Below are 21,187 nucleotides of genomic sequence, written 5' to 3'. Positions count from 1 at the left end.
ATTTAAGCTGCTGTTGGCAAACATTTTTTGATCATATTCACTGAAACCGACAGAACAACATACATCAGCCGGTTTTAGAAAAAAAAACCTCACTTCTACCTCCACCTAGAGCCTGTTATTTGTTTTACAAAAATCCACAGCTCCCGGTTCTTCTGGTCCAATCAGAGCAGGGCTGTGTGAGATCTGACTGGCAATCACAGTCTGGTGCAGTCTGGTGTGCACTGACGAGCACAAACTCGATGAGAGGGTGCTCGGTGGTAGTGGGGGAGGGGCATGAGAGTTGTAAATATCCAAAATCCAAAGAGTCCCCTCAATCTGTCAGACTTGCCAACTGCAGCCTTAAATAATTTAACCATTTAAACTATCCATTTATTTCACTGTTCAGCCATATTAAACCACCACCTACCTAACAAACAACATACCAACCATTGTTGCCACATTGCCTAGTAACGGGGACACTGGCCAGATGCGCCACTCTGTTTGGCCTATTTTTGTTTGATTATTTTCTAATATTTACATAACTTTATTTACATATTTTTCTGATATGTATATTTTATCAAGTCATTCGTTGGTTTTGTTGCGTTTTTTTTCTCTATCCTTTTTGTGGTAGTTTTTTGTTTGTTTTTGCCTAAGAGACGGCATCCATTAAAAAGACTGTCATAATTTGCTATCCAACATCATATTTGCAATCCAACTCATCAGCATACGGAGTTATTGGCTGTTTCAGTCGGCTGACTGTCAGTTGAGAGTAAGACTCCTCATCAATTTATGTACTTCAATGGCTGATGTAGTCAGTTGACTCTCAGCTGAGACATCAGTGGCTGATCTAGTCTAGCTGGCCTAATGCAGGAGAAGGATGCAGCTTGTGCATAGCTCTCGTTGGACTGTGTCAGTTTGAGCATGCCTTGCTGATGTTGGCCCTTCGATACACTGCCCTACAACTTTTGCAGTTGTCATCCATCATCACGGCTATCAGCGAAAATGTGCTCCACCTCTGCCGGGCGATGGGAATATTACGCAGGAAACGCTACATCCATCGAGGATCCGGCCGCACTTTCATCAAGCGGACAACAGAGGATGGTATCCTCCTGTATCCCTGTGTCCCTTCACTCAGGTACAACCCCTCAACTCATCTTCCTGGTGCCTGTCAACAGCGATGGTCAGATGAGTGCGACTCACCAGAGCGTAGGACAACTGGCTGTCATGTCAACTACAAGCCATCTCATCTGCCGAAGTTCTGCCCCAGCAATTACAAGTGTAAAGAAAAAGGAATCATCTGCGAAAATAGAAATAAACAACAAAAAGGCACTTTTAAACATGCCCACTGACAGCGCACTAACTCTTGCTGGCGAGTGCTTATCTGATATTGGCGATCGTCTTTTGGGTATGCCTATATTATCACAACATTTTAAGGGCTTGGTTTTGTTCACATAAATGCTAGGAGCCTTTTGCCAAAGATGGACATTTTAAAGATGTGGGTTAATGACTCCAACCCTGACGTCATTGTCATTTCAGAAACTTGGTTGAATACCAATGTTAATGACTCAGATATTTCCCTTTATGGTTATAATATTTGTAGAGCTGATAGAGTTAAACGGGGTGGTGGCGTAGCTAATCATGTTAGAAAGAAGTTAGGGTCAGAACTGTAGAAGTTTAACAGTTTTCTCTATAAGTGTATCCACCTCTGTCCCGGGTCAATTTGATTTATTAGCCATTGGCGTAAAACTCGGTGGCTGTTCTCTGGTAATTGTGGGCGCTTACCGTCCACCCTCTGCCAATCCTGATGCACTACATAGTCTCTCAGAGCAATTTACTTCTGTAGTTAATTCTGAAGCTGTCATTTTAGGGGACCTTAACCTAGATTGGATGTCTCCAGCAGCTGATGACTTAAAAATATGTGTGTAATGAGTTAAATCTTACCGAAATAGTCACAGAACCCACACAACCTAATATGAAAATTCCCAGTCGTTCATCCCTGTTAGATCTCATTCTTACCAATAAGCCTCATAATTATATGCATCGTTGTGTATTCTCAATGGATTTCAGTGAGCATTGTCCTGTGGGCTGCATTAGAGATGGCAGAAGAAAAATATCAGGGCCTCTGTATGTAAAGAAGAGCATTTGTACATGATCTACATGCCAGTGACCTTACTTCTATAAATCTTATTCCAGATGCCAATCCAGAACACCTTAGCAGATAAACATGTCCCTTTTAAGAGATTTAGGATAAAAAATAGATGCAACCCTCGGTTTAGTCATGATCTAGGTGAGATTATTTCTCAAAGAAACAAAGCTTGGGCATTGGCAAGATCCACTGGTAGTGATGGAGATTGGCAAACTTTCAGACATCTTAAATACATGCACTTACTTGGTGAAAAGGGCTGAATCTACCTATTATTTGAACAATCTGTCTGACTGTGGTAGCAATCCAGCAAAATTCTAGAAAGTGATTAAGTCACTTAAGTCCTTATCAATCTGGGTTCAGAGCTGGCCACAGCACAATTACAGCAGCAACTGCTGTAGTAAATTATATAGCTACTGTTGTTAACAGTAAGAAACATTGTGCAGCTTTGTTTATTGACTTGTCAAAGGCTTTTGACACTGTTAATCACAGGTTACTTCTTGAAAAACTAACCTCTTTTGGTCTAGATAAAGTTTCCTTTAAATGGTTTCAAGACTACCTCTCTAATAGAACACAGTGGATAGATGTGACCGGATCAACCTCAGAGCCATTGAGACTAAATAATCGTGTTCCACAGGGCTCAATTTTGGGGCCACTGTTGTTTACATGGTATATCAATGACATCTGTACTTCAATAGAAAATTGTAAAGTGCATTTCTATGCAGATGACACAATCCTTTATGCTTATGCACCATCTGTAGAGCAAGCAGTGTCATATCTTCAATGTGCATTTGATTGTGTGCAGAAAAGATCCTAAACTGTAGCCTGGAAATCTAGACGCACCCTAGCGGCAGCAAATTACATTTGCTTTCAGGGCTAGTCTAGAAACTCTCCGTTGGCTTGTGAGCTCGAAAAATTAAACTTCTATCAGGCCAATCAAATCGTGTATAGAGTCGTTAGGTGGGCTTAACATAATGATTGATGGCAGAGTTACAACGGTTTGGCTTGAATTCTCTGCTACTTGAAAACAAAGAAGATGGATGTTGCTGCAGAGGGAATTTGAAAGACAACCGATTATCCCGCCCCTCGGACTGAGCACTGCGAACGGTGAGTGCCCAGACCCTACATTTTAAGTACAGGCTACTTAAACTGGTTCTGAATGAAGACAAAAACTAAATGTATGATCTTTACTAGATCGGGAAAGTGTGACCTTGATACCTATAACATTTGTTCCCTAAATGAGACACAAATTGAGCAAGTTTCTCAATACAAATATCTGGGCATTTGGCTAGATAACGAACTATCATTTAGAACACATCTGCTTGATCTCACAAAAAAGGTAAAAAATAAATTAGGTGCACTTTACAGGATTAGGTCTTGTTTCTCTTTAGAAAGCAGAATGACCATTATTCAAGCAACTATAATGTCAGTCCTAGACTATGGTGACATTGTGTATATGCAGTCCCTTCCACTCTGAAACCACTTGATGCGGTTTACCACAGTGCACTATGTTTTATAACTGGAGATGGGTTTAGAACTAATCACTGTAAATTATACCAAAAATGTAGGATGGTCTTCCCTCTATGACAGGAGGGAAAAGCACTGCCTCCTTTGTGTTTATAAAGCATTACTGGGAAAGTTACCTTTTTTACCTAAGTTCTCTTCTGAACATGAAATCAATCTGCCACAATACACGCTCACAGGGTTTTATATCTCTTCAAAATCCTCAAAGTTTTCAGTTTCAAATCTCATATCATTAAAGCCCTAATAATTATCACTATTCCTCAATGCTATCACAGAAAAGTGCCACTATCGGTTCTTTGAAAACAGTTTGGGAAACAGATCTGGGAACTATGCTAAGAAAATGAACAACGCTAACTTATGTCACTAATGAATAGTAGTAAAACTGATGTAGATTATGTTGACAAATGGAAATAAAAAAGAACAGTAAATAATAGGGCCTGTGGCGGTAGATGTGGTAGCTGCCGAACAGCTGATTAGAACGGTATTGTTTTAAATACTAAATACTTTTAAATACTTAATACTAACTTGCCGTCAATGCTAAACACACATTGCTACTAAACCCCTCTTCTACTGCACCCCCCCCATAAATGCACAAATAGGCTGACACCAGACATAATTTCACTGCATTTCTTACTTCCAGTAACTATATGCATGTGACAATAAACTTCCTTGTATCCTTGAATGCATTCCCTCTATATTGTCTCTGAGTTCTGTTTATAGTACAAAAAAAAAAGTTATTTTTTCCCATGGTTTCTAATTACTCAGATTTATGTTTCAATTTCGTACTTGTAACAGGAAGCCTTTACCTGCCCTGATTTCTGGCTATCTTTTTCATCTTCTTCTATAGTAACACTCCATCTCTTTTTACTGAACAGTTCTTGGAGTAGCTCCTCATTCTCTGTTTGCGTAGAGTGACTCTGGGAAAAGGCACACAAAATATACATAGAAAAGGCAGAACACAAGAACCTGAACTGAAACTGAACTCAACTTTTGTAAAGTAGAGAAAAGTTGAAAATTTAATATTTAAAAAATTAATTACAATATAAATATGTTATTATTCATATTTTGTTATTTTACTATTCATATTTTAATATTAATTCAATTACTTAGACTCACACCATTCTCGGTAGTCATAAGAAGATGCAAGACAACAAATCTAAACATCTATAAAGCAAATTCAATAACATTTCACAAAGCAAGCAACCTTTCAAATAGTTTTATTTCAAAGCAGAATATTTTGTGAATTAACTAGGAAGTTACAATTACGTACGTACCTTTTGCAGAAAATGGGCAACAGCAGTCTCTAGAAATGCTATCCTGATTTGTTTTTCCTTCAGTGCTGCAAGATTGGATCCTTTTTCCATTTGAAGTCTATCTGGAAAAAGCAAAAGATTTTTAGACCATAAGTAAGGCAATACCGTAAACTCAAAAAACATTTCAAACAGACTTATTAGAGGTAGATTTACTTATGGTGCTCCTTAGACTTCTGATATGGCTCACAAGTTTCTCAGAGGCAGTAGGATTGAGTGTAGGTGTGGCTGTCGTAGAGCCCTCTTCCAAGCAGCCATCAATGTACAAGCACCTGGCTTTCAGTTCTTTCATTTCTTCTTCCATGGTATGGGTATCCTCTGTTCTATCTGTGGAAGTGCCATAACAACTGTCTTATACTGATGTCAAATATAATGGTACTTACTGTAGCATAGGCTGTTAAAACAAGTTAAAACTACTCGTTTTGGTGTCATTCTGTATGCTATAGAAATATATCGTACTGACTTGACATTATATCTGAAATATGAATATGCTTACGTATTATATTATTAATAAAATACAAAAATTGTAAAATTTGATTACCCCCCAAGGCCACATTATAACTTTTTACTTTAGCTGAAGCTGATACAAATTCAACAAAACACAATAAATATTTGAAAGTTCAGTTTTGAGGACAGGGATGAAAGTTTTAGGACTTTTTTCTAGGATAGGGGGTTTAAGGAGTAAAGAATATTCTATGAACTAGAGAATGTAATTCCACGGAATTACGAGTGCATGAAAATTACGCTAGGACAGACATGGTGGTTGCACAGCTTAATAAAACTTGATAGTTTAAAAGTAAACAGTTTAAAAGTCAATCGCCAATGTTAAGTCTATGGGGAAATTTTGAATAGTTTTTAATTAATAGTTAAAAAGTATAAAAGTTACAAATATGAAAAATACATTCCACACCTGTCCTAAGTAAGACCTACGTAACACAGTTTGAATGAAGTTTCTACATTAAACAGTTAAAGCCGCATTAAACGCAGAAAAAGCGTTAGAAGAAGAATAATAACTAGAAAACGCAATTCCAGGGAATTACCAGTGCATGAAAATGCAAAACATATGGTGTGAAATATATTGTTAAAACAGATGATGTGCTAATTGGCAACCAACATAATGAGGTTTAATATAGTTCAAATGACTGAACTAGGTAGATGAGGTTTAATATAGTTGGAATGACTGAACAGTTAAATAGGTGGATAGTTTAAAAGGTTAAATTATTTGCTAGGTAGATGAGGTTTAATATAGTTGGAATGGCTGAACTAGGTAGATGATGTTTAATATAGTTGGAATGACTGAACTAGGTAGATGAGGTTTAATATAGTTGGAATGACTGAACAGTTAAAAAAGGTGGATAGTTTAAATAGTTAAATTATTTGCTTGGTAGATGAGGTTTAATATATTTGGAATGACTGAACTAGGTAGATGAGGTTCAATATAGTTGGAATGACTGAACAGTTAAATAGGTAGATAGTTTAAATGGTTAAATTATTTGCTAGGTAGATGAGGTTTAATATAGTTGGAATGACTGAACTAGGTAGATGATGTTTAATATAGTTGGAATGACTGAACAGTTAAATAGGTGGATAGTTTAAATGGTTAAATTATTTGCGAGGTAGATGCCTACTGGAAAAAAACCCTCAGAGACCTCTTTGCAATGCTTCGCCAGCTGGGTACCCCAACATTCTTCTGTACATTTAGTGCTGCCGAAATGAGATGGCCAGAGGTCATACAAACAATAAAGGCACAGCAAGGAGAGCAGGTTGACTTTTCTGAGCTCGACTGGGCATCAAAATGTGAGATTCTACGTAGCAACCCTGTCACCACCATGCGCATGTTTGACAAGCGTGTTGATGCACTTCTCAGACACCTAATTTTGTCACCAGCACAGCCCATCGGTGAGGTCATTGACTACTTTTTTCGAGTGGAGTATCAAGCTAGAGGTTCGCCTCATATACATATGTTGGTTTGGTGTAACAACGCACCTGTATTTGAGGAGGACCCAGATGAGAAAGTGTGTGAATTTGTGGACAAGTACATAACATGTCAGCTGCCTGACCCAAATACAGACCCTGAGCTTTTCAAAATAGTGACAGAGGTGTAAACCCACAGCAAAAGGCACTCCAAGTCATGTAAGAAAAGAAATAAGCACTGTCGGTTTGGATTTCCGAAACTGCCTGTCGAGAGCACATTTATAACACGCCCAATGCCAGCAGAGCTCATGGACGAATCTGACGATGAATCTGATCATGACCGCTCTTCCATGTCTCCTGAAGACGCCAAAACTAAGCTGAGGCCTTTATGGGAATTGATGAATAATCCAACAACATCATTTGAAAGCATCCCACAGCTACTTGCCCAATGCAACTTAGGCTATGAGGAATACCTAAACTGTGTCAGTTCATTAACAACGTCCAGTGTGCTGGTAATGAAACGTCAACCAAAGGACTGCTGGATTAATGGCTATAATGAACATTTGTTAAGGGCCTGGAATGCAAACATTGATATTCAGTTCATCCTGAACCCTTATTCCTGTCTGATGTACATCTTGTCATACATTTCCAAAGCTGAACATGAGATGAGTGAGTATTTGAAAAGAGTTGTCTCTGATGCTTCTCAATCCAATACCTCTCTGACTGTGAGGAAATGAAACAAATCATGCAAGCATACTCCAAAAACAGAGAGGCTAGTGTTCAAGAGGCTGTTGCACGAGTCTGTAGCTTGAAACTGAAGTCTTGCTCTCGAAACGTGATATTTATACCCACTGATGACAATGCTTTGAAAATGAGCGTCCCTTTAAGGTACCTGAATGACAGAATCCCTGATTCAGAGAATGTTTGGATGTCCGGAATGGCAGATAAATACAAAAACAGACCAGATACACCAGAGTTTGTGACAATGTTTATGGCAGAGTTTGCTTCCACTTATAGAGTTGTGTATGGAAGGCAGAAAGAAGGAAAAAAGGTTTTGCCACTTCAAAATGAAATGGGCTTCATTCAGAAGCTTAACGAAAAGGAAAGCCTGCCATTATCAGATACGCCCGATTTTCTGAGCAAAAAGCTCCAGAGAAATTCTATGGCACATTGCTCAAACTGTACCTCCCTTATCGTTCAGATTCACAGCTGAAACCCAGAGGTTTTCCAACATATGAGTCATTTTACACATCAGGTTCTATACGTCTTCCTGGAAGAGACTATAATGAGAGAGTAGTTTCTGTTGTCATGGAGAACAGGTCACAATTTGAAAAGAACAGTGATGCAATAGAGAAAGCTATTGAGAACATAGAAGAAAATGGACCTATGGAGGATGCATGGACAACACTTGCACCTGAGACAGAGCTTCTTCGGCTTGAGTGCATTTCTGAGCATGAGGAAATAAATCCAGACGAAATGAATGAACGGGATGACATTCCTGAATATAGCTCAAGTACCACAGACAGAGGAAGTGCAGCACCAATGTTTGAGGCTCCTCAAATAGACCCTACTGTAGTCTGTAACATGTATCAAAATCTAAATCAAACGCAGGCATCTATATTCTATACAGTGCGTAAGTGGTGCATGAGACGAGTGTGTGGACAGAGTGCCGATCAGTTTTTTTACTTTGTCACTGGTGGAGCTGGAACTGGCAAATCTCACCTTATCAAATGCATCTACACAGAGGCATCAAAGATACTCCACAAGTTACCCCGCATCACAGAGGAAAGAGACATGTCCATGCCCACTGTCCTTCTCACAGCATTTACCGGCACAGCAGCTTTTAACATATCTGGCATAAGACACTGCATTCTGTCCTGAAACTGCCAAGAAGCCTTAAACCACCTTATCAGTGCCTTGGAAACCGTCTAGATGAAGTGAGAGCAACCTTGTCCAATGTTGAAATAATTGTCATTGATGAAGTGTCCATGATATCAAAATCACTCTTTGCATATGTCAATTGGAGACTGCAAGAAATCAAAGGCAGCAAGAAACCCTTTGGCGGAGTCTCAATCCTGGCCTGTGGTGATTTCAACCAGATAAGTCCCCCTGGTAAAGCCAAACCTCTCTGTGTGTTTGAGAATCATGTTCTTGATATCTGGAAAGATCGATTCCAAGTAGTCACTCTCACAGAAATCATGCGCCAGAAAGATGATGTGCCATTTGCTGAGCTGCTCAACAGGATAAGGGTGAAACGCAAAGGAGAGGCATTATCTGAAGCAGACAGAGCTCTACTTGGCCAGGCCATAAGTCAAGCTGATGACTGTCCCAAAGACATTCTGCATATTTTTGCTACAATTAAACAAGTAAACCAACACAATGCAAACACAATATCTGCTCTATACTCTGAACTGGTCAACATTGATGCACATGACTATAAGAAAGATCTACAAACTGGTCGGATGGAAAGGCAGAGAGCACCTTTTGAAGGACGTAAAGGGGATTTACCAGACAGACTACAAGTTGCTAACGGTGCCCGTGTGATGCTCATGAGAAACATAGATGTGGAAGATGGACTGGTGAATGGTTCATTTGGAAAGATTGGTAAAATTGTTTATCACGACCAAGATGGCAGATCACTTGTAAAAATGCTTGGTGTTGAATTGGACAGTCCCAATGCAGGGCAAAGACATCGCAATAAAGGACCAGAAGGACCGGACAATTTGGTGTACATTGAAAGAGTAGAGGAACCTCTTAGTAAAAAGGGTGTGGTTCGTCACCAATTTCCAATGACTCTAGCCTTTGGTTGTACCATACACAAATGTCAAGGCATGACGACAGTTTCTGCAGTGGTCTCGTTGCAGCGCATATTTGAACCTGGTATGGCATAACGTTGCTCTCTCAGCAGAACGACCTCACTACATGGTCTACGCATAGTTGATTTTGATGAAAACCAAATATATGCTGATCCAGAAGTCACGGTTTCTGTGGACAGTATGCAAAAAGTTGAATTTGGAAACACCATGTCCCTTCTTCACGGTCTCCCCACTCTGAGATCACCATCTTTAACACTGGTCCATCACAACACTGAAGGACTGTCAGCCCACATCGATGACGTGAAGAGACATCATGAACTGTGCCTCGCAGATATTTTGTGCTTTACTGAAACACACCTTTTTGGCACATTTGTCCCAGAAAATATCCAGTTGGAGAACTATCAAATGTATAAGCGCAATAGACATGTGTCATACACTACTCTTTCACATTTTGCACAGAAAAATGGTGGGGGAGTTGCTATGTTTGTAAAAAGCCATGTTCTAGCCCATCACATGCCATACATACAGGGTGTGACTGATCTCGAATTCCTGGTATTGAAAGTTGTTGCTCCAGTTCCACTATTAATTGCAGTGATTTACAGACCGCTGGATTACAACACAAATCTATTTTTGCCAAATCTCTGCCATCTACTGGAGTCTTTACATGTTATTGCTGATAGTCCAGTTATAGTCTGTGGGGATTTTAATGAGGACATGTTGACCAATGGAAGGAAGCCAATCTATGAGTTGTTCCAGTCAAAAGGATTCACAAATCTCATTACTACCTCCAGCACTGAGAATAACACATTGTTGGATAACATCTTCATCTCTGATCCTCAGCACTGTGCCCATTCAGGTGTTCTACAAACATATTACAGTCATCATGATCCTGTTTTCTGTATTCTTCATTAATTTAAATACATCATCATTTACATTCCTCCAATCCATTATATCAGCTTCAGAATTAGGTTAGACACAATGTATGAAATATCGATGTGCATGGTGTGTCAAGAAGTATGATAACATTAATTAATTTGGCAGATGCATTTGTCCAAAGCGACTTATAGCAATAGAATAACATTTAAGCTATTAACATTGAAGCATTTAAATATTTAAGATACAGAGCTATAACTACAACAATATAATAACATTTAAGCTATTAACATTCAAGAATTGTAACATTTAAACTTTTAAACAGCAGTTATAACTACAGCATTAAAACAAAATTTAAACTACAATGAAGAGAAGACAACAGTGTTTGAGGTTGTCAAAAGCACAAGGAGAGGAGGTATTCATGGAAGAGTTGTGCCTTTATAGTGGAGCTGACAAATACAGATGAACATTAAACAAGTTACACAAAGTATATTATGCAGAGTTAACTAAAATAAAATAAATTTGAATATTGATTGCTAGATTGATTGTTCTTTGACCAAAACATACTGGCACAATTTTAATTGATAGTCAAGCTCAATAAAGCCTTTTTACTTGCAAATATCTTCTTGAGTGTCTCAGACTCACTACTAAAGATTGATTGTTAGACATTACAGGGTTCCTTTGTGCAAATATAATAGGTATAAACACTCATTTCTCCCTTTCAGTGAATGTATGTCAATGAATGTATGAATGAATGTATGTTTATGACTGTATGTACAGTATGGTTATGAATACAGGAATTAATGCATATCTATGATTGAATATATGTATATATTTATGAATTAATAAATTAAGGTATTTGTAAGACTGAATGCATGGATGTTTATGAAAGTTTGTAACATATATGGTAGAATAGAAGAATACATGAAGGATGGCAATTTACACAGCACATTTTGAGTAGCCCAAATGTTTACTGAACATTTTCCCTTTAACTTTTTTTTTTTTTTTTTTTTTTTTTTTGTGCTGGTTGTGTATCTGTTTAGCATTTATTGCAGAAATTTTCCTGGTGACCAGGTCAAATTTCTCCCTGGGGAAACTAATAAAGTAACTTTTGCTTTTCGGCATTATTAAGGGCAATTCTTGTTTTTTTAGAATCCGCATAGCATTTAATTGCAACGAGACAACTAGATGACAGTCCAGAGGTGCAATACAACATAATAGGTAAATATGCAGTATGCTAATAGAACACTGTATGAACAACCAATTTAATGTAATCATGTTGATAATGTAGTGGGACAAACATCTAACTGAAGTCCAAAATGAAGAATTCTGCTGATTTAAACTAAAAGTTCAATCCAGAAACACCAACAATGCATGAAAACGTGTCAGCAAATAATGAATAAAGCAAAAGAAGACTGTTTGGAACATTTGACCTACCAAACTACCAACCTTGGTTGCGTAACTAGTTAACTTAAAGAGAAAAGTAGAAAACACAAACAAGGAAGTAAATGAATGAATTGACCGGTTTATTGATAAATCAAAATAAAAGTTCAAACGGACAATAACAAAGCTAAGGTAATTGTAGGCTTGGCCCATGACAATGTACACATACCGTAACAATCAACAAACAAACAAACAAGCCATCCAGGCTATAAAATGGCCACACAAACTCCCCGCGAGGAGCCTTTTTGCCACACTAGGCCAGGATGTGCTACATCATAGTCACTCAATCTCCCCACTGGGAGAGTAGTTGCGGCACTCAGCACACACTACCACTTTAACCTTACCGTACCTTTAAAATGAGCAGGTCAAGATCTCACAGCATGACAGCAGCTGAGGACAAGACCCAACATAAAACATACTGTACACACTACACACAGCCATCCATGGCTCTCACACAACCAATGCTGGCGGGCTCAAAAGGCACTGAACTAACGCCATCTTTTAAGGGCTGTCCAATCAACCCCAACTAGCTGACACACTGACAATTTGAAATAGAAGTTTGTCTACAAATCATAACCTTTAAAATTATATATTGCATTAATCAATTAAACAAACAATCCATATATTTTTTTACTGATCTCATTTGATACCATATGAAGGAAAATGACATTGGATGTTAAAACTAAATTTCTCTCTCTCTCTTACTCCCTCATTGTGGTGCATGAACTATATTATAAATTGAATCTCTTACTTTACATCTGAATTCAATTTCACATCTTTGCATTTTTGCATTTTCATGCACTGCATTTGTGCATTTTCATGCACTGTATGCTTTTATAGTTATTATTCTTCTTCTAACGCAGTTAATGCAGCTTCAACCGTTTAACGTAGAAACTTAATTCAAACTATGTTGCGTAGGTCTTCCTTAGGACATGGGGCTTTGTATTTTTCAACTTTGTAACTTTTATACTTTTTAAACTATTTATTAAAAACTACTCAAAATTGTCCCATAGACTTAACATTAGGCTGATGACATCACAATGGACTAATTAACTTGATTTGCACCTGTATTAACTTCCAGCTGCTCATCTAGGCCCCATCAAAGAATCAGTTCAACTGATTGCACCTGTATCAACTGCTTTCTGCTGAACTAGGCCAACTCTCTCTGTGTCTCTCCATTCTACAAGGATATAAGGCACATTTCATCCAACTTTCTATCCATTCATCCTCTTCAAACCATTCACTCATCCACCCATTAAACTATCCATCAACATCCATTAAACTTTCTGTCTATCAACATCCATTACACTATCTACATTTTTTAACTATATACTCTGTCTCAGGCTTTAAGCATACAATATGGCTCTATTAAGACTGCCGTTAAGCAATTAGAATCCTAGGCCAGGTGGCCAGGCTATATTAAACCTCATCTACCTAGTTCAGTCATTCCAACTATATTAAACCTCATCTACCTAGTTCAGTCATTTCAACTATATTAAACCTCATCATGTTGGTTGCCAATTAGCACATCATCTGTTTTAACAATATATTTCACACCATATGTTTTGCATTTTCATGCACTGGTAATTCCCTGAAATTGCGTTTTCTAGTTGCTATTGTGATGTCATAATCCAATGTTAAGTCTATGGGGAAATTTTAGTAGTTTTTAATTAATAATTTAAAAAGTATAAAAGTTACAAAGTTGAAAAATACATAGCTGAAGTCACATAAGTAAGGTCTACGCAACACAGTTTGAATGAAGTTTCTACGTTAAACAGTTGAAGCTGTATTAAACGCACAAAAAGCGTTAGAAGAAAAATAATAAGAAATCGGATAACAATAGAGTGCATTTTCATGCACTCTAATTAAGAATAATTCGGATAACAGTAGAATGCATTTTCATGCACTCTAATAAGAAGAAGTAGGGATCGACCGATATGGATTTTTTAGTGCCGATACCGATACCGATTTTTTTCCATCAGCCTTAGCCGATGACCGATACAGGCTGCCAAATTTTCTTGAGCTGATATTTGGAGCCGATACTGCTTTTGGTCCCTCAATTTACATCATACAAATGACACATAATTACACAAATGATGATAACAAATGTTATAAGTCTCAATTTAACATTTATTGAACTTATGGATGGGTGCACTACATATATGGTTAACTGTGCAAGGGTAGAAGGCTTTCATCAACATCCTACAACACAGCCTTGATGATGCATTGCTTGCTGACATATTATTAGACATAATTCAGGTCATCATAAAATGTCCTGTCAACACATTTAAATAATTTAAGAAAACAATGAGCCTGAAAAGTAGCTGAAATAAAGTGCTTGATTTGTAATTTAAGACTGCATGGTTTCAATTTTATTTTCTAAAAAGAGCTGCCAGATTTGTCAACCACAGAACATAAATCAGCAGAGGAAAATAACGTGGCGTCAGATGTTTCTGTTCTAAACGGCATCAACGTTTAAAGGTATAAAAACATATCTCTCAAAGTTTTAAAAGCGCTCCTTCAGGTACCGCAGCACTCTCATATCGCTGTGATGCATGTGTCCCACTGAATGAGACAGACCAGACGCACACACAAACTTCTGTTTGGCAGCTGACGAAAACTCAACTACCATTGAACTGGATTGATAATGATAACGTTAGCAAACAGCTCTAAACACAAGGCATACACGGTACATTTATGTCTGGTACATGATAAACGTTAACACGAATTAATATTCCACAACGTTTAACACGTCTCTCATTGTTAAAGCTCTGATATCACTGCGATGGCAACTCCGCCCAGCTCAAAGGGAGAGGGGTAGGGAGAGACACACACACACACCACACGTGTCCAAAACTCAGCCAGGTGGTCGCTGAATTAAACTCCCACAAATACCACGGAACAACGTCGGCATTAGGCTACTTAATCATATGATTCGCCAGTGTTCGTAACAGCTACCGCTACCGCATAGGCCTACATAGTCTACGGATAGCCTACAACTTAGCAAATTTGCAGCTCCCTAAATACAATGGAAAGCAGTTTTATAGACGAGGCATTCAGGTAGGGAGACACACAAACACCACACGCGTCCAAAACTCAGCCAGCGGTCACTGAATAAAACTCCCACAAATACCACGAACAACGTTGGCATTACTTAATCATATGACCAGTGTTCGTAACAGCTACCACATGCATATGGATAACCTACAACTTAGCTATTTGCAGCTCCCTAAATACAATGGCAAGCAGCTTTATAGATGAGGCATTCAGCATTAAATAAAGTATCTATCTATCTATCAATCAATCATTTGCGTTTTCCATTTGGACCCACAAACTTGCTTCCACTTTCAAAGTATGGCAATATTTCAGATCATAAAAGATGTTTACTGTTGTCTTGAAGAGCATGCCTTCAGCACTCTGCTAGTGGGGAAGGGGCACTCTGCATGTGAATTGCAGCATCTCCAGCAACAGCCTGTATGTAAATAATGCGGGGGGAAAAATATCGGCGAACGCAGCCGTTTATTGGCCGATGCCGATACACTTAAAAAACGCAAATATCGGCCCGATATATCGATCCCTAAGAAGAAGAAGAAGCCTAGGAAGAACAGTACAGTGCATTTTCATGCACTGTAATAAAAAGACTTGGAAGAACAGTATAGTGCATTTTCATGCACTATAATAATAAGAAATCAGATAACAGTAGATTGCATTTTCATGCACTCTAATTACATATGGCTATTTTACTTGCAATTACAGTAAGATCCATTGGGTGTGTGCAATCTACATGGGTTCTTTCTTTTTGACATTATGGTTTGGACATTGCTCAGGGCTGAAAGCAAAGAAAAAAAGTTTTCAGATATTTTTGAAGATGTCATAGGCCTATGTAGCCTGGAAAGCCAGCCCGAACTTAGCCCCGCCCACAAAATTTGAGTTTGGGAGGTTCGGTCTGGATTTGGTCCATTGACAAGCCCCTTTGAAAACTTGAGAAATGCGCGGACCAATGGAATCATCCGGGTGGGCTTTATACAATTATGGACAGGTGCCTATTCATTCACGTGACCTGAGCGCACTTAGGTTACATTTGTTTACAGCAAAAAGCTTGTCGCTAGAGAAGCTACACATTTATATCTAGGGCTGCAGCTATTGATTCTTTTTAGAATTGAGAATTCTATCAATTATTTAATCAATTAATGGAGTAATTGGATAAAAATATTTTGCGTTATTAAGTGCAATTTATTAATATGCACAACAAATGTCATGCTGTAAACATTTATGTAGATGTATGCATCTGCAGCATTTACCATTACTACCAAATAAGCAATAATAATTATGTCTGGGTTAGGCCTAATAGGTGGGGTAACCTAACACTCGGGAGGGTGTGTGTGTGTTTCCACACATACCGTACGTTCTAACTAGCGCTAGTACATTAAATCAGCTAACAGCAATGTTTACGTTGCCTTGTGTCGGCTACGCTTGGTGAGCTGGTGTTAACAACTGGATGCTTTTGGGTCAGATGTTGAATCATCGTTGACGTACTGTTGTGGTATGCCAGTTCTGCTTTGCAGTGGACACATTTCACCTTGTATTCTTTTCTAAGTTTGAAATGATCCCACAACTTTGGACACTCTCTGCCTTTTACGGATGGTTTCTTGGCTCTCTGTCATCGCGGCCATAGATACAGCAGGGAAAATAAGTATTGAACATGTCAATCAAGTAGAGTTATGTGTAATAAAGCGGAATGACACAGGAAAAAGTATTTCTAATATTCTAGTCTAATATAGGAGATTACCTACTCTCTTAGCACTACTAACAACTGGACATGCTTTATCTAGCATTTACCACTACCTTTTTCCCTATCCTGACTATCCCTCTACAATGGCAAGTGGTTTTATGACAACCGTTGCTGAAATAAGATGTGTTCCATTGGAGGACTCACCTGTTGGGCAATATTGCATTTTCTTGTTCTCAGTGTGGCTGACCGTCGGTGTGGGAGAAAGCTCTCTAGTTAGGTTCTCCATCTCTTTTCTCATTTCAGCAACCACAGCACGCAGACTTGCATTCTGCTTCTGCAGCTTGTAAATCTCTGAGGTGGCATGACCGAGTTCAGGAGTCTGCTGCAAATCACCACACATTAAAGCAATAGTCATGAGGTGTTATCAGGTCACCCTACAGTACTTGCTAGGTTCCTCATGGGGGCCCTCAAAAACTTAACTGATATGCGTTGGCATACACACTTCTGCTTCCATTTTATGGAAGTTGTTTACTGAAGTTTTTTCAAGCTTCCAGCTTCCTTCTGGGTTACCCTTCCTTTTGGGACAGCCCTAAAGCAATGCGAACAGCAGCACCGACATTAACCCGATAAAACACACCCTTCCTTCTCTGTTACATTGCTCCGGAACTGTTCATCGCAGCGAGATGTTTAAAAATCAAAATCAAATCAATGTAAGTACTAATTTATGAAATGTTGGCAGATTTGGGTAGCCTAAACTGTACTGAAAAAAATATATAAAATAAATGACACTTACAATGACCAGGATAAAAGCTTATAACTAAAGGTAGTGAGAATGGCCAAACATAGATAGGGCTCATAGGGCTAAAAAAATGGCATTTATTTCCGTAAGGCACACACCACATATTTTTCACATTTGCTCAGCCCCAGAGAATCCCTCCACGATGGCAATGATATTGCCAGATTCAGGACAGTCTGCCCTACACACACATGAAAGGCAAGTCGAGCCGCCAGCTTGCAGTGGTGAGATACATGTCAAAATATAAGAATTTGTATAATAGGCTTTTTGTATTTTTATTTTTTAAAAAAAAAAAATTAAATCAATGCAAGTATTAATACATACAATTATGGCAGATTTGGGTAGCCTAGAATCTGCTGAAAAAAATCAATATCTGTACAATAATCTGCACCCCTTATACTGTTGCTAACTCGGTCAAATTTTACTGATTAGAACTGCAATGAGAGCTGTCAGCATATGTCAGTAATAATTAACACTCAAGAGGCACTTTTGGAGACTGATCAGAAAGATCTGATTTCGTTTACAACCCCAAATCAGAAAAAGTTGGGACATTGTGTAAAATGCAAACAAAAACAGAATGTGATCTGCAAATCTCGTAAATCCATACTTAGCTACAAAAAGGACATAGACAATAATGTCATCTTTTTGATATAATAATGTCATCTGCTTCTCCACCGCAGTCTTTTAATGCCATCTAATCATAACGTTAGCGTGCACAGTCTGCACCATACTGGCTTAAGCCCAATTCACACCAAAGATTCGCGACGAGATCAGTTGCAACATTCTATAAACCAGCAACTTGATGCAACATTCTAAAACCTTGCAACTGTGACTAGACATGGTGAATGATTTGCAATGGCGTGCATCATCTACTTCACACCGCCGCAACTCCTTTCTGCAATGGTTTCATCTCAATGCAAATCTTTGGTGTGAACTAGGCTTTAAAGGTTGTATCAGCGATAGCGGGGATACGTCACTTCTGTTGATGTTCAAACAAAACAGAGAGCTAGCTTGCTACTCCCTCCCCCTCCCTCCCGTGCATTTAAAACTCTCCTAAACGTGCATCTCGTCGGTTATTGGTTGAAACACTTTATTTTGCCTTTGAGTGGGTTGCCAACCCTTGTTGGTAGCAATTGAGACCAGGGGGGGTATTCCATCAACAGTGTTGGGCAAGTTACTTTAAAATCGTAATGTATTATGTATTACTGTCATTTCAAAGTAATTTGTTACATTATAATATTACTGTCTCTGAATTGTAAGGCATTACACTACTATTGCATTACTTTTAAGTTACCAAAATATCTAGAAATATGGATTTGTCATTCTAAATGCAGTTTATTACGCTCAATGCAGCTCATTGCTCTTCCAATGGAGGGAGATGTGGTATAGCATAATGATTGAGCTAGGAATGCAATAGGAGCAGTGCTCATGATGCAATACAAGGAACAATCATAGTCAGAATTTTGTTAAAAACCGACAAAAGGTCAAAGTCTGGTAAATTATGATAGAAATACTGTAACTTTAAGGCCTAGGCCTTCTCATTAAAATCAACAGAGAGCCTAAATCAAAGCTTACATAAAGAAATGTCAAGATGGTGGCCAGCTGGCCATTTCGGTGCCCTAAGTGAGTGGCTTTGAGTGAGTGACATTTAAACTATAACTCAAACACCTAAAGTAAAATAAAAAGGCTTATAATTTAAGACCATTACTGTGTGTTTTTAAACATTAATTTCTGAAGAAATGCTGTTTTACTTATAAATGGTGCACTGTCACTTTAACAACATTTATCTTTACGTTCTCATAATGCCCTTTTGCCAGCTCTTGTTTATTTAAGTTACATTGATAGCACAATATTAACAATAATATGCACAATGTTAAGTTGTTATAAGCAGCCTTCATTGCTTTGGAAATGGAAGTGTGCAATGACATGTTGCTTCACATTTCTTTTTGCAATTAAAAGTGAATTAGGTGCCTGGTAGCCACCTAGCTATCTGAATGGAATGCGTTTCAGTCGACTCGGCATATCATGTGCTTCATGAAATGCTTGGAAAACGAATTATTGAAGACCCACCAATTCCATTCTAGTACTACGTGGTGGAGATTGAGAGAACCCAAAAAGTATCAAACTTGCATGTAACATGGTGTTAGTGCATTTTGACATTGTAAACGTTATTGAGTGAAACGCCGTTTGCAGTAAAGCTACTTTTCATTGGCTATATTTGGGTGCCCCCTCTGTCCTTTGGTGCCCTATACGCAAAGTGCATGATGCGGGTGGTGGGAGCGGTGGCATTAGATAGATAGATAGATAGATAGATAGATAGATACTTTATTGATCCCCAGAGGGGATCTCAGCAGCATACATACAAGACAAACACATTCTTTAACAGCAGAAGAGTAATTAAAGTATATAATATAAAAACACAACTAAGCAGTAAGGACAGTAGAAGATAAAGAATATGCTAAATATACTAAAATACAAATTATACTAACACTTAATACAATATATAAAAATATACTAAAATACAAATAACAAAATTACAAATTATACTAACACTTAATCTAAATCAATTCTAAAAACAGTATCCACATAGTGGTGATTAATAAATCAGAGCGCTTTGCAATGACTGAGGCAGGGACTGAGCCTGTGATTCTCTGTGCATAGTAAGGTATGGTAAGGTGCTCTAAGGTGCTCTGTGTGAATGAGTGTCATGGTGGTAGTGCAATTGTAGTAGTGTAGTGCATTGCCATGCTACACAATCTTTTTCTGCATTTCTATCCCTTTATTCTCTTTAATTCAAGTTCACAGCATAAAGCTGACATGCACTACTAAGAGCATAGTTTGTGTTTTAACAAGAATCAAAAAAAGATTAGCATGGCACCACTTTAGATGTTTCATTAAACTACTTGTGCTATTTTTCATGGAGGCATAGAGAGATCTTTCGGTTTCGCACACAAAGTGCACTTACTTAACTATTATGTTCTTCATATCCTTGTGTCTGACAAGCTGAAAATAATAAGTTTTAGGCTTATGTCTATCCAGCAAATAATCCGACTTGAAGTCTGCTGCAGCCACAGTCATCTTCAACTAGTATCAGGAGATAACGTTCTACTATTATGAGCGATTTTTTTCTTCTCTGTTGTTCTCAAGCGGTGGTGTTTTATAATATGTATAAAAAAAAAAAAAAAACCACTTAATTTCGGGTTAAAATGCATTGTAACGCGCGTTACTGAAGTTTGTACCGAGTAAAATATTACCCATTTTTTTTTAATAATGCCTTACATTACCGCGTTACTGCAAATAGCAATATATTACAGTAATTACCAGACATGTGGACTCGAGTCACATGACTTGGACTCGAGTCAGACTCGAGTCATGATTTTAATGACTTCATTCGGCATGACTTGCGACTCGACTTGGACTTGAATACTATTCACTCGAGACTTGACTCGGACTTTGCCTTTTTGGCTTGTGATGACTTGACATGTCTCGAATCAAAAACTAAATTTCCTGATCGTGGACCAGTCACCCCAGAGACGTTTTCCCTCCGCGACTAAAAAATAAATAAATAAATAAAAAAATAGCGGAGACAAGCGGCCAGAGCACAGTTCAGTGCTGCCGCTACCTCCACACGCGTTACGCACTGTGTGTAGGGCACCA

General features: G+C 38.3%; 1 protein-coding gene across 8 annotated transcripts in view; it reads right to left on the bottom strand.

Annotated features, from left to right (window-relative positions):
* ccdc57 (coiled-coil domain containing 57) overlaps positions 1-21,187 on the bottom strand; it is a 120,905-nt gene that overhangs the window by 37,550 nt on the left and 62,168 nt on the right. For all 8 annotated transcript variants that reach the window (XM_048233079.1, XM_048233084.1, XM_048233080.1 and 5 more), the window contains 4 exons: positions 16,939-17,116; positions 5,113-5,283; positions 4,921-5,021; positions 4,453-4,563 (listed from right to left, as the gene is read on the bottom strand). In XM_048233079.1, coding sequence (XP_048089036.1) covers positions 4,453-4,563; positions 4,921-5,021; positions 5,113-5,283; positions 16,939-17,116 — 561 coding nt within the window. The remainder of the gene's footprint in view (positions 1-4,452; positions 4,564-4,920; positions 5,022-5,112; positions 5,284-16,938; positions 17,117-21,187) is intronic.

The sequence above is a fragment of the Alosa alosa genome, chromosome 22 (assembly GCF_017589495.1).
Source record: "Alosa alosa isolate M-15738 ecotype Scorff River chromosome 22, AALO_Geno_1.1, whole genome shotgun sequence".
Lineage (NCBI taxonomy): Eukaryota > Metazoa > Chordata > Actinopteri > Clupeiformes > Clupeidae > Alosa > Alosa alosa.
This window is presented reverse-complemented; position numbering and strand designations above follow the sequence as displayed.